Raw genomic sequence first — 14,575 nt, 5'->3', positions numbered from 1 at the left:
ACCCAGACCATCTCTGTGCCTCCCTTTCCTCACTCAAGAGACTCACCTCATGGTGGCCAAATAAATAAATAAATAAATGAGATCAAGGACATGTAAAAAAGTACTTAGTCAAAGATACTGAGTAAAGGAAGATGTCAAAATCAGGCCACCAAGTCAAAAGGAATCAGTAGCATGGCAGCACCTGAGGAACCTCTCACCATCGGGAACATCATGCAGCCAGATGTGCAACAGAAGAAGGTAAAAGCAACATCCTTACCTTTATGGAATTCAAAGGACATTCTCAAAACGCTGTTTCTTAACTTTTTGCCACCAACAGAAACCGAATTTGCTTCAGTAAAAATCCGTTTTTCCCGGTCGAAATATATGATGGTCCTGAAATGAGATTCCACAATTAACAAATAGTGATCAGTTCATAATACTTATCATAGCCTCTATCTGCTGAATCCTAAGAACCCTTGGAATATCAATTTCCCTCAGTGTGTCACTCCCCTCAGGCCTCTGCAAATTCTGGGTTAGAGAGATGGGCAGTGACAAGGATGACAACTAAGCTGGCGGGGAGGAAGGCAGAGGGTTCGGTAAACTGCCCGGCCCCACTGTGTCGCTCTGCCATGGTCTGACAAGCTGCACTGTGGACTCGGCACTGGCCATCATAGGGAACTCCCTGGCAGTTCAGTGGCTGGGGCTCGGTGCTTTCACTGCTATGACCCAGCTTCAGTCCCTGGTCAGTGAACTAAGATTTCGAAAGCCTCTCAGTGCAGCAACTCCCCAACCAAAAAAACCCCAAACCAGCCATCATACAATTAATCTGCAATGTTAGAAGTTACCCGGGGAGGAGGATGAGGGAGTTGCTGGGGGGAAGGGACAAGGGGCCCTCTGAGGTGTTACTATGTATCACACGAGTGAGTTCACTTTGTGAAAATTCATCAAAATGATATATAGTCATCATTAGTGGCACTTTTCTGTAATGCATGTTATACCTCAGTTATAAAATTGTTTCTCTAAATCTCTTACACTGATGGACAATTAAAAAGTATTACTGGTCATTACATTAAACAGTGAGGAATGACTTGTAAAACAATTATGTAAATTTATACTATATGTGACTATGTACATAGACCTTCACCATTTGATGGGACAGATGGTTGAGGAAAGAACTTGTGAAAATGCAGGAAGCTATTGGAAATCACACCGGAAACAGTGGAAACACAGCTATCCTGTGATAAAAGATTAATCATAAAACAAATCCCACTACTGATACTTCCCAGTGTATCTATTAATAAGCACCCTGTTAAATTATTAAGAATCTGCCAATTTAAAGGCACTAGGACATCATGGTCAGAATGACTTTTCGCTGTGCATAGACCTTGAAGGAGAGGTGGTAACAGAGGCAATCACGTCAGACGCTCAGCACTCCTCAGATTCAGAAAATTAAATACACATAAACAGTATTCTTAGGCGATGTGGGTTCGATCCCTGAGTTGGGAAGATCCCCTGGGAAAAGAAATTGCAACCCACTCCAGTATTCCTGCCTGGGAAAATTACATGGACAGAGGAGCCTGGTGGGCTATAGTCCATGGGGTCACAAGAGTCAGGCATGACTTAGCCATTAAACAACAATTTGTAGAGTCACAGGGTACAGTGAGGCAAACAGTGCCCACAATAGTAGGCTTCACCTACTTGTTTGCAACAGACTCTAAAAGGGCAAAGAGCTGCTCAGGCTGGTCTGTCTGTGGGTCAAAGTCCATCGCATTTCTGATGATGTCCATAGCCTGCATGTTCCATCGGGGATCCAGAGGGATCACGGATTCATCTGGTTTAAGGAACAAAAGAAAAGGTAGAATTCTGGAGTTAAACTCCCTGTCTGGCAAATTTCACTGTTTTACTTTGATCACATAGGACAGTCTTGCTGGGGAAGAGAAATGGAAATGGTTCAATCCGTGACAGTTCCAAAACCAATGCATTCACTTGCTCAGGTCCCATTACTGGTTGGAAAAGAATTCATGGACTCAGTTACCCAATCTTTTGCCATTAACCACAAGAAAACTAACTTCCATGGCAGAAAATGAAGGAACACACCTCAGTAATTTGCCTTTAATAAGAAAAACAACTCAAGATTATTTTGCTTAAAACCCATTTCTTTATAATTACAGGATATGCTGCTGCCACCTCTGCTCCTTTGGCTCAAACTTGGTATCAAAATCTCTCTGTGCAGCAGCAGCCATCAGGCTCTGACCTGTTCCAGAGGTGGAGATTCCAGGGGAACGAGGTAGGACAAAACGATGGGAACGTTAATTTGAGAGTGGCTGGGTGGCTCAGTGGAGTACTTCAAGCTCTAAAGGCATCCACAATACAGTAGACTAACAAATAAATGCCTACTGTGAATAGCAAGGTACAGTGGGGGGACCAATATCCCAAAATCTAGCAAGATTACATGATCCAGAGGTACTCAGCTGAAAAGGAAAAGGAAGATGAGCCAATCAGTGGGCAAGCCAAGGCTGCTACGAAGGGAATCTACCATTCTACTCTAGAACTATGTTCCCAAAGACCAAAGTTCCTTCATGAATGGAAAGCCATAATTCAGTTCAGCCACAATCTGACTCTGACTTTAGTTTTCTCTATCATTTGATTTCTGCCCAACCATCTACCCCATTACCTTTAGTGTACACAAGGTAGTCATATGTATACTTAAGATTAGATAGTTTGGATGGCTATTCCTTTTATCATTGTGTTTTGTTTTGTAACTTTGAATTGAAGACTTTATAACTTCATCATTAAGGTTTTCTGAAGAAACTGAACGTGTACTATTTTACCTTCATCTCAAAAGAGATCACAGTTTAAAACTCTTTCTCTTAACAGTACTTACTAATACATCACAGACTATTACAAGTTGAAGGGGCCCCAGAAGAATGAATTTGATTCCCTTATTTTTTCAAACAAAGGCAGCTGAGTACGACTGATGGACCCAGAATCAAGAAGCCAGTTTGTGGCCAAGTTGGGACCAGAGCCCAGACTTCCAACTCCTGTGCTCTTCCCACTACACTATGTCACCATCCTTTATCAGAAACTGGAGAATCAATACACAGTTTTGAAAAAAAAGCAGCAGAATATGTATCTGGATACTCTGAGTCTTCTTTTCAAAACTGTTACAAGTGGGAGCTCTGACAGATCTTTTTCCCATGAACTCAATGGACAAGAGTGCTGAGAGCTAGAAATCAAGGCAGGTGCAGTACCTGTTACATTTGGTTGTAATATTTTGATGACATTACTGACCCCAGATGAGAGAGAATTTGAGTAAAAATTCCTAAGAGCTGCAGCACTGGCTTCCAAATGAATCTTTATCGACTCTGTGGAGGAAGGAGAAGCAGATGTTAGTTACCATTTAGAGTAGTGCCATCCATTCGAGCTTTCTGTTCTACAGCTGCTGTCACAGTGGCCACGTCACAGGTTATGTTTTAGTAGCTACCTGTGTCTAGCAGCTATCACGCAGGAGAAAGCAGATGAGAATATGTATCCAATTTCGCTCTACACATATTTAGACATCACATGTACCACCCAATAATACACACATACACTGGCTTATCTATAAATTCTCCTAGAGTAGAAAAACTCATATAAACTCAATTACTTTAGTCAACAAGTTCTACCCACAAATTCTTGTACTTTAAAACCTTTAAAGCTACTTGTAATGAAAAACGTACAAAAAAATTAAGAATGATCATTTAGACCACTGGAACGAAAGTAAGTTTAGAATCTTATGTACTTTTATGGGAAGTAAATTTACCAAAAACAACCCTTTTTCAGAAAGAATGCATGTGCAACAGAGTAAGTACAGGGGGGGGGGAAAAAAAAAGCAAGCTGTTCAAAAACTTAAAAGTAACATAATACAGTACATTTTCCTTCTGGACTTGAAAGAAGGCTGGACAGCTCCTGAAATGCTGAGGTTTACGTGGGGAAAAGTTTCTCTCAGGGAACTGTAAGGTCGGACCCCGGTTGCCATGATGGGCCGCCCCTTCTCTCCCCCGCCGGTGGGGGAAGTCCCTAACGGAGGGCGCCTCCCAGATGCCAGGGACCAAGGACAGCACACTCCACCAGCTAAAGCCGCCCTGCCCCAGCTGCATGAACCACGCCACCTCAGCTGCATAAGCCGCCCCGCCCCAGCTGCATAGAGAAACCTATCAGCTCGCGACGCCGCGAACCAGCAGCCTATCCAAACTCCCATCCGCTAGCCCAGCCATCCCTCGCAACGTGCATATATAAACAAACTCCCAAAGCGGTTTGGCGCGGATTCCCTCGACCTGCCCCGGTCGTCCGGGAACCCTGCCCGGGAGCGCTTCGCCATTAAAGCCCGTTAGACATTTTTTGGTGTACCTGGTCGTCTTTTACCTAACAGGAACATCTAGGGGTAGATGTGTACCTTAATGTTTTAACAATTAAATAAACAATAATGCTAAGTCATAAACATCCTGTTAGGAGCTTCCCCAGATGTAATTTTAACTGTGTAGTTGAAGAGAAAACAACTGCTGAGTTATGAAAGCAGGGTATGTGTACATAAGTTCCCTCATTACACAAATTAAGCTTCTTTACTCACCAAGCCCCTGTGGCATATTCTTGGCTAAATGATAAAGCCATTTAACTCTAAGCATCCAGTCTTGATTGGTTGCTCTTTCTATGAGCAATTTAACAGCCACAGCCAGAGCATCTGGTTCATCAATCCAATAAGTATCCACTTCAACTGAAGTGAACTTTAAGTTCTCTGGGTGGGAGGACTGCATAATTTTCTCTAAGTCTGGCAAAGTAAGAGGCTGAATCCTGAAATTCATTACAATAGACAAAGTTAGTATTAGGGTTAAATCTTCATTTCATATTTCAAAGAACCAAGACAAGTAACTTTATAATTAATCTATCATAGAGTTAACAGGGAATATATAAGTTCCCTCCAAAGAGGAAAAATCAAAACATGTACCTATAATAAATAATAAATAGGGAGCAATAATATCACAACAAACGATGAAACTATGTGGAAAATGATCACGTAACATTATGGTCAAATATGCTGGGTCGTGACCAGGACCATCTAAAAAAAGAGAGCGGGAGAAAGAGAGGAAGAAAGCAGGAAGGAAGGGAGGGAGGGAGGAAAAGTCAAGGGAGACACACACAAGCTTAAGGCTCCGCTAACCTTGCCCAGTTGCTTGTTTTCATGCTCAGCCTGTTGAGACAATACGCTAAGATCTGCCCGTCGCCTCGGACTTTAGAGAGGTGAGAATCTTCTGTAGTGAAGAGAGCCGAGGGCAGAGAATCTGGCCACAGCCCCAAGGCAAGAAGGGAGCTGCCCCAGGTTTCGTGTGCTTGCAGCGAAGAAACATGTTTCTCTAGGAGAGCCTGCATGAGCTGGTGGGAGGCAGAAACACATGGTGTATGGTCCCCAAGACACAGAGCTCTTATCGAAAACTAGTGGAGTAATGGCGGTCTTCTAGGCTCCCTGTGATCCTCTCAACAGTCAAGACACATTTCTCAATACACAACATGACAAAATTTCACTTTTTCTGCTGAGAGGCAAGTTTCAAGGCATATTTAATCACATTTACGCTATTTTCCAGAGAAGTGCCTGGATACCAGATCTGTTGCAGTATAACTGCAGGTGAGCTCTCTAAGGCCATTAAAGTTGCTGCCAGCAGAGTTCCTCCCACCTTCTGTAGTGTTGTACTGCCGAAAGCTGTGTCAGACACCTCACAGTACCTGCTGGTTTGCTGGGGAAGCCTGGGAGCGAACATATGCTTCCCAGCACGCTTTAGAAAATGCGCTGTCTAAGCTCAGGCCTCGCTGCAGATACTGCACGATGAGTGAGGCTGTCTGAATGAGGTTCGACACCGAGGACTCTGGAGAAGCTGTAAAGAAGAAACGGTGCACATCCATAAGCAACAGATTCTGCAAAGTCTCCAGAGAAAATGGACAAATTTCATCTTCACATCAAACTTCCACCCAGGCACTTATCTCAGAAAGCCAAATGGACTCCAAGGGGCTCACTAGTGAACTTGGTGAACCTGCGAGAACATTCATTCACATTCGTTCCCTGCTAGCCTGCCTCCCCCACTCCCTCTCAGGGAGCAGCACATTGTGAGGAAGTGACCAGATGACTTAAACATGATAAAGCCTGGCCATATATAGCCTAGACCTAAAGCTGATACACTGAGAGGGAGAAAATGAGCATGGAACCAAAAAGCACCATGGGCTTTGAGATCCAACTCAGTTGTCATTATTAACTGTGTGGGTTTCCCAAGTTACTCAACTTCTCTCAGTCTCATCTGTAAAATGGAAACATAGCTTGCAGAACTAATATAAGGCTTAAATAAGCAGCCAACATTGTACCTAACTGCCCTTTCTTGTATCTTTGGACATTTAGAAGAAGTAATACCTGTCTGTTTTAAACAATTCCAAGTTCCCTCTTTATTCAGCCTTCAAGAGATTCAATGATGACCGTGAAAGATTTTCAGGACAACCTTCACCAATCTCAGTGTCAAAAGTAATATTCTTCCAAGTATGGGCCTCTGACTGCATGCCTTAGAATTCCCTGGGAAGCTTCTTGATATGGTGATTCCTGTGGCGCACTCAGACTGGCGGAACCCAATCTCTTGGCGGGCAGGGGCAGGAGGAGAGTAGCCAGTACATCTGTATTATTAATAGGCTTTCTAGGTCATTTCCATCTCTATGTACACTAAATGCAAAAACTCCTAGACTAGCAGTCAAGTGGAATGACATGAATTTCCAGAGGAATAAAACCCTGCAGAGGCTGGAAGTCAAGCACCTTACCTACAACAGCACTTCGGGTCTCTGAGTGCAAAGCCAAAAGGGTGTCACACACGCTGTCCCCCACCAACCCAAGGCTGTGCAGTAGGACTTTCAGATCTAGATCATCTGGGATGCTCCCGTCCCCGTCTCCTGAAATGTAGATTTCAAGTCCACGATTCCTCATAGCTCGGGATATTTCTCCATGAACAGGATCCATTGAGAGAAAAAGTCTAGTAGTACAAGCAATTCAAAGAGGGGGAAAAAGATGTCAAAATCTCAGTGCAACCAACAGTGTAGCTCTGCAACACCTGGCAAGGGCAAAGCATATGTGGCTGTTCATCAGGAGCTGGACACTGATGGCTCAACTCACAGATGCCGCCTTCATCTGCATTCTAGCCTCTAGTTCCAAGTGCATCAGTACAGCAAGTCAGCTTCTCTTTCTAAGGAACTAAGGATTCTGTCTCCACCTTGAGTACTGAGGGCTGTAAAATTCTTCCTCTCAGATATTCCCCAAATCAGCCAGTGCTAATGCATCATTCTAACTCATCTACAGAGAGAACAAAAAAGAGGAGTGTATTCTCCAGAAACACTTAGCTTCATAATAGTCGGTGTCCATCAACTTCTACATCTAGCTCACCCGTACCCCCAGAACTCAACAGCTGATTCCTGCTGTTCCCTCCTTGCACCAAACCTGCTTCTTTGCCAGTTTTCCCCTTTTTCAATGAATAGCACCCCATTTACCTCATTACTCTAGCCAGAACCGTAGGTGCTATCATCGCTTCCTCCTCTTCTTAACCCACAAGCCCATCAGCAAGTCCCACTGATCTGACTGCCCTAGTGTAAGCCATCATTTTGTGCAAGAACTACTGCAAAAGGCTTTTAATGGGTCTCCCTGCTTCCATCCTTCACCACCAACCCTCATCTTTCTGCTGACTGAGTGTACAAATGTAAGGAGGCCCTAATACATGGCCACCTCTGATATCCAGGTTGAGACTGTGAGGCAGGAATACCTGAAATTGGGATGTGGTGTTACGGTGGGAGTGGATCCATCGATCATTCCTCTCTCACTAACAGTGAGGACACCTCCAGGTTCCAACAAAGCATTCAAACGATCCAGCACTGATGGGCTGCACAGAGAGAACCCAAATGGTGGACAGGCCTGAGTTCCACACTGACTGCTGCCCTGGCTCAGGCCTCTTGCTCCTCCTGACCCACCCCCAACCCCCAGACAGAATTAAGATCTCTTAGCTGATCAATACCCTTTTTCACTCCCTGAAGGCACACAGCCTAGAGAGTCATAAACATAACTGGATTTTAATTGAGGACATTCTGAAAATGTTCAGAATGTAGAGAAACCCATCCTCTGACCTGTACTGTGCCCACTGTGTAGGCAGAGCAGCTTCATGCTTGTCCTTTTCCTTACTTTAGAATCAAGTGGTACAATTAGAAAGCACATTTACTAAATGTCTGCTGTTATCAGATCCTCCATTATAAAAATCTGTACTTCAGAATGACCCTAACAAAAGGAAGTTTTCTGAGGTTAAATGAAAATATGTAACTCAAAGGAAGTTTTTATTGGAAAAAATAATCCAATTTTGTTAGCCTTCAGTTCAGCTCTGAACTATCTGCTAGAACGAAAATCTTGCCGCTAATGACCAACTACCATTGTTCACCACAAGGGAAAGTCTACAGAATATAGCAGAAGATGTGCTTATAGTTAAGAAAACAGTAGATTAAAAACAGTAGAGCTTCCACCTGGGTTTCTACTTTGACAAGCATATCCCAAACTTCAGTCAGACCCACTCAAGATTGAACAGAAGGTCCTTACTTGCAGAAGTTAACATTGTCCATCAAAAGCCAATCTCCAGACTTCAGGGCCTGAACCAGCATGCTGTCAACCCATTCGAACGTGCCACGGCTGTGGCCACTGGCTGACTGTATAAGCTTCACCCCAAAGCTTCGGAACTCCTCCACAAGTTTGGCAAACTCTGAAATGCCACAGTCATAGCACTTAATTTCAAACCAGGGCAATCAAAAACAAACAAAATAAAAAACTAAGAGCTTATTAAAAGAAGGCTGGAAATGTATGGCTCAGTTCTTAAAAGTTTCATAATAAGGTAAACAAAGGGATTTTTGTTTTTGTTTGAACAAGTAAGAAAATTAGGTTTGGGAATAGAACCTACTTCTTAAGGGCTCTCTGAATGAATGGCTAGATAAGAGTTGACTCAAGGGTGATAGAGAAGGTAAATAATCTTTACCTGTTTTAATTTCTCAAATGGCGGAAGGATAAAGCCTTCTACTTATTACTGCATTTATACCATATGAAAGTGCTATAAGTTTGCACAATGTAATTAATGTCATCAAACCAGGCTTCCTTTATAATGACCACATCACATATAGTAACAACTGGTATTTATTTACTCTACAGTTTATATAGCCCTTTCCTGGAAATTTTTCCATTAGTCTTCCTTATTAGAAATTGATTCTAACCCTTTTTCGTATCACAAGGTAATATATTTCTGCTTCTAGCCATGAAGGATTAACAAGGTTTAGACTTAACCTCACAGTGTCAACAACTAGAAAGCTGGTAAACTATATGAATCACAACTACTTTCAGACACTAGAAAACAGACAGCACAGAACAGTGACACCTAAGGGAAGGAGGCTCTATAATAGACTGGCTTTCGGCCTGAAAGTAATTTCCAGATAGCAAAGGGAGAGGAAACTCAAACAGATCTCGAGATCTCACTGACTTGAGGACACAAACTGAAATTGAGGGAGATGGAGGCAACCTGAATGAGAGGCAGGATACTCAAAAGGAAAAAGTTATTCAAGGAAAGGGCTCCAGAAATCCAGAAAGAGGTCCCTGGGCCTTTGGCTCAATAATAATCTCCACGTGCAAGGGAAGGCTGAAATTCCATGTGTAAACAATTCCAAGGAAAGAACTATTACTGGGGAGCTGTGAACTGAACGATTCCCAGAGTTCACACAGGGCTGAATAACACTCCAGTTCCCACCAATCAAAGCAGAGACCCCATGGAACACACAGGACCTTCAGAAGAGATTACACAGGGCCATGCCTCAAGATGGGGGCTAATTTGACTTAGCATGCATACACAGGTTAAGAGTTTAGGGACTCTTAACTTCTAGGTAGGACTTCTAGGTGGCCCTAGTGAAAAAGAACACGCCTGCATGTAAGAGATGCAGGTTCGATCCCTGGGTAGGGAAGATATCCTGAAGAAGGAAATGGCAACTCACTCCAGTATTCTTGCCTGGAAAACCCCATGGACAGAGGAGCCTGGTGGGCTATAGTCCAAGGGGTTGCAAAGAGTCGGACACGACTTAGCTAAGATGACTCTTCCTAGCACAAGAGTCGACAGTGACTTAGCACGTAAAGGAAACTCTGGCCTGACCTTAAACAGCTTAATAACAAGCTTGAAAAGATAAAAATGATCCAAAAGCAACTCAACATCCTTACCTGCCACTCAAAGAAACCCTCAGAACACCAAAACACAGCACTCAGCAACTTGAATAAAAATGTCCAGAATCTAATAAACATGACTAGACATATTTTCTGGTTTTTTAAAGTCACTAGATGCTGCATTCTGATGTCAATAGAGCTATTATAAAATATTCAATATATATAAAGATTTTAAGGTAAAATATGAAACACCTAGAATATATTTTAAAAGTCATACATGTTTATCATAGAAACATTAAAATAGAAATAGTTTAAAAAAGAAGCTATTTTCAATCAAAAATAAAATAGTAGTAGACAAGTTTTACAGCCAGCCTATTAGACTCTATTGATATCCCTAAGAAATTACTCACTATGAAAATAAATCCTAAATAAAAAGCAGTATTGAGAATGGGCTGTGAGAACTTACCCTAGATATTTAAATTTTAACTGACTTACAAAAGAAATATATACACACCAGATTTCAGGTTTTGAAGTAAGAGAGGCTTGGAACCAAAACCGAGTCCAAACACATCATAACAAGAAGACACTGGGCAGGTTAACCTCTATGAGCATTTATTTCCCCATGTATAAAATGGAGTTATCTTTCCTTGTAATGTGGTGTTGTGAGGGTTAAAAGTAAATATATTTTATATAGTGTCGGATATTCGGTAGGAATTCAATGGTGAGTTTACAATCTCTAACAGTTAAAGAATATAAAGTGATATGGGGGTGGGTCTAGCCACTAAGTCGTATCCGACCCTTGCGACCTTGTAGACTGTATCCTGTCAGGCTCTTCCGTCTATGAGATTTTGCAGGCAAGAATACCGGAGTGTGTGCCATTTCCTTCTCCAGGGGGATCTTCCCAATCTAGAGATTGAACCCTGGTCTCCTGTATTGCAGGCAGATTCTTACTGACTGAGCTACCAGGGAAGCTACAAAATAGTGATATACGACTTCATTAAATATATCTAATAATTAATTTGAATGAATGAGTAAAGAATTTCAAATTCAAATGGTGAGTTTGAATTGGAACATGATAGATCAAATAAGTAATGAAATCACTGTCTTAACTAAGAAAGTAAATGATTTGACCCAGAGCCACAGATACAATGTTGATGCAGCTAAAAGAGGGTGGTCATTTCTTCATCCCTAGGGAATCCACTATTCCTAGGGAATAACTAAGTATTCCTTATGAATAACCCATTATGAGCAGGTTTTGGAAATAAAGGATGGCAATCTTAGTGACAGGCTTCAACTTTTAATCAGTTCTCCCCTACCAGCCAAAAAGCTGCACTACAAGATGGGAGCTGAATGCTTCCAGATCAACTGAGGAATTTCTTCCACCTTCTATACAAAATGAATAAACACATCCAAGCTATTAATTTAGATATTATTATAATTATTAATTAATAATTCTTCAGTTTAAAAATACTCAATTTTTTGAGAAATTATTAATAAGTTTAAAAAACAGGCCGACAAAAAATAAAACCAGATTTACATGTGGTTGATTACTCACGAAATAAGTTAAACTAAGTAATCAATTTCTTTACTTTGCTTAGGATCACCAATTCTTAATAGTTTACATCAGCTTCACTTTACTTTCGAGGAAACTTTCTATTTCCAAACCTTGACAATCTAATCATCAAATTCATTTTAAAAATTGTGGACATTGCACATACAAATGTATTACCTCTGGGTGGACATTCTATGGGCAATGCCAAATGATGATACACACACCCAAAGAGACATACCTGCCTTGGAGTAGGAGTTGATTTTGTTGTTGAGTCTCTGCATAAGCAGTAACACTGCTTCCAGCTTGTTGACAATATCCATCGTGACACCTTTACCACCTTCCCCAAGACACCTGGGCTTATACGTCAGAAGGAAATGACTCCAGGCTCGCAGCACTACTTCTGCGTCGTCGGCACTGACAAGGAGGCTGTCCCTTACCAGGGCCCTGACTGTGCCCTCCACCTTCTCAAGGAGCTGCCTCCACGGCCGGATAAGATCGACCTGCAATTCCCAGAGCACGTGAACGCAGCATAGTCAATGGCCACTGCTACCGCAGCAACCCCGACACAGAAGCCCGCACTGTTTAGCGCCCTGCCTAAAAATACAGGGGCAGATCAGTTACCTGCTCAAATCCGCCCAGAAGCTCCGTAGTGTCCATCGCGCTGTTCACAGCCATGATCTTCAAAGTGTGACCAGTAAGGTGTGCCAGGAGCTGAACCAAGCTGGTCTTGCCCACTGAGGCTGGCCCCACGAGGATGACCATCCAGCTCATTTGTACACACTTCATCACTGACTCCAGTGACTGTAAAGACTGGTGCAGGAGCGACAGGGGACGGCAGGTCGGTGGAGGAACATAGCTGCCACGGGAAAGCACTGAGTAGCCCAGCTGCAAAAGACAGCCCAGTGAGACTTCACAAGTGTGCCTGGAGTGGGAGCCAAAGCCAGAGAGGACTGTGGAAGAGCATCAGCCTCTTTGCCTCACCTGAACATCATAGGGAGTGATGTGCAACAGCCTGGTTCCCATGTACGGGTTGGAATTTGAATTAAACACATCCTTGAACACAGCAATGACCTAAAGGAAGATGATGATAAAATCAAAATGCAAATCATTACATCAAATTCTGGGCCAAACCTTCCAGAATAAACACTAGTAAATATGAACAGCAATATGAAAATCACAATATTGTGAGTTATTACCCTTTTGAATTTTCCTATTAAAAAAGATTGCATTTATTTAATTCTTCAGAAGGAAATAAATGGAAGCTCAAGAAAAGGGTAATAATCTCAAATTATGAGATTCCAGAGAGAATATACCATAAATTAAAACAGAGCCATGGAAACTACGGCAGATCTCAAAATAAAATATTAATTTGTTTTCAAGAAGGTAGAAGACAGAAGCATGAAGTTTATGGAGAACAATGGCCATCATTTCCTGATACCTGCCAGGTGCCAAACATTATATTAGGTGCTTTAATAGATTATTTCTGATCCAAATACCCTCTCAAAATATTTCTATTTCCATTTTATGGATATGGCAATTATATTCACACAAGTTATGTGATTTGCTCATAGATGGTAACTGAATTTAAATATAAGCCTGTCTGACTGGAAAAGCACTGTTATCCCTCTAAATATTTATGCAGAAAAGCATTATTTCTGTATTTACATTTATTTGTCCCTTCCTTAGCAGTAAGACTGTTAAAAACTTTTTGCTAATAGTATTCTTTCTTGCATTTCTTCTAAAAATCTAAGAGATGAGGATGTATAAAAATCACTAATTTAGCCCACAGCAGCAGCAAAGATTCCTGCCACCCAAAGTATTTACGATAAGCAGTGCATTCAAACAAAATAGCAATACTCATACTAATCAATGTACACTGGAGTGAAAATAAAAATAATAAAGACAAAGACATGATGAGTGTTAAATACTAAGAGCCGAAAAGCAGCACAGAAGAAAATGCTCCCTCCTGGGTCTGGGTAATTTTTGACCTTATATTTCACTCTAAAGCATACCACCTCCTCTCTCTGATGCTATACCAGAGTTAAAAACTACAAACTACTTTCACAACCTTTCTCCTTCTACTATTTTTCTTAGCTTTTCTTTTCCTCTCAGAAAACGTTTGGTCAACTAAAACAACTGAATTGAAGGCGTGGTGGAAACCTTCCACACCACCCTACAGTAACTCATCATCTGACCAACATCAATTACTCAACACTGGCCAGTCTGGCCAGTTAACATACTAGAGTAAGTTGATAAAGAAATTAAAATACCAACTGATGATAGGTGAATTATATAAAGTTGCATTAATTAAAAAAAAAATGAACTGAATATTTTGTCCTAGTATAAAGACTGAAAGCCACTCGCATGTAACACATGAGTTGTAGATGCTGGGCTGGATTCTGGATATCACATAAACAAGGATCTGTGCTCTCAGCAGCACAACCTAAGTGTCTGAAAGCCACATGTGCCATGGTCAGCTACATCCTCACATTTCTGTTTCTAACTCACATGAATTTGTAAACTACTTTGTTACTTTGCTTGTGAGCAACTGTGATACAGTAGAAGAAACAGCAAGCAAAGTGGAAAGGTCTGGACTGGAGAGCTGGCTCTGCCACTCAAAACACGGAGACTCCATGACTGAGATTTGGATCCTCGTCTGTAAGAGGTCATGACAGCGTTTCCTAACTGCAGCTGTTGTGAAACTTTCCATGAACTGCATTTTAAATACCACAAAGCAAAATTCATCCATTATTACAGTTTACTAAGCGAGGAATTCTGGTGTTATTTTCTCCTTATGAAGGGGTGCTTTTTACTTT

General features: G+C 41.7%; 1 protein-coding gene across 1 annotated transcript in view; it reads right to left on the bottom strand.

Annotated features, from left to right (window-relative positions):
* MDN1 (midasin AAA ATPase 1) overlaps positions 1–14,575 on the bottom strand; it is a 142,331-nt gene that overhangs the window by 54,914 nt on the left and 72,842 nt on the right. The window contains exons 41-52 of the mRNA XM_040238799.1: positions 12,741–12,830; positions 12,381–12,644; positions 11,998–12,259; positions 8,615–8,774; positions 7,797–7,913; positions 6,808–7,016; positions 5,737–5,885; positions 5,177–5,388; positions 4,589–4,809; positions 3,231–3,344; positions 1,678–1,810; positions 257–372 (exon numbers count right to left, since the gene is read on the bottom strand). Coding sequence (XP_040094733.1) covers positions 257–372; positions 1,678–1,810; positions 3,231–3,344; positions 4,589–4,809; positions 5,177–5,388; positions 5,737–5,885; positions 6,808–7,016; positions 7,797–7,913; positions 8,615–8,774; positions 11,998–12,259; positions 12,381–12,644; positions 12,741–12,830 — 2,047 coding nt within the window. The remainder of the gene's footprint in view (positions 1–256; positions 373–1,677; positions 1,811–3,230; positions 3,345–4,588; positions 4,810–5,176; positions 5,389–5,736; positions 5,886–6,807; positions 7,017–7,796; positions 7,914–8,614; positions 8,775–11,997; positions 12,260–12,380; positions 12,645–12,740; positions 12,831–14,575) is intronic.

The sequence above is a fragment of the Oryx dammah genome, unplaced genomic scaffold, assembly GCF_014754425.2.
Source record: "Oryx dammah isolate SB20612 unplaced genomic scaffold, SCBI_Odam_1.1 HiC_scaffold_4, whole genome shotgun sequence".
Taxonomy (NCBI): domain Eukaryota; kingdom Metazoa; phylum Chordata; class Mammalia; order Artiodactyla; family Bovidae; genus Oryx; species Oryx dammah.
The sequence above is the reverse complement of the archived record's forward strand: the minus strand, read 5'-3'. Positions and strand labels throughout refer to the sequence as shown.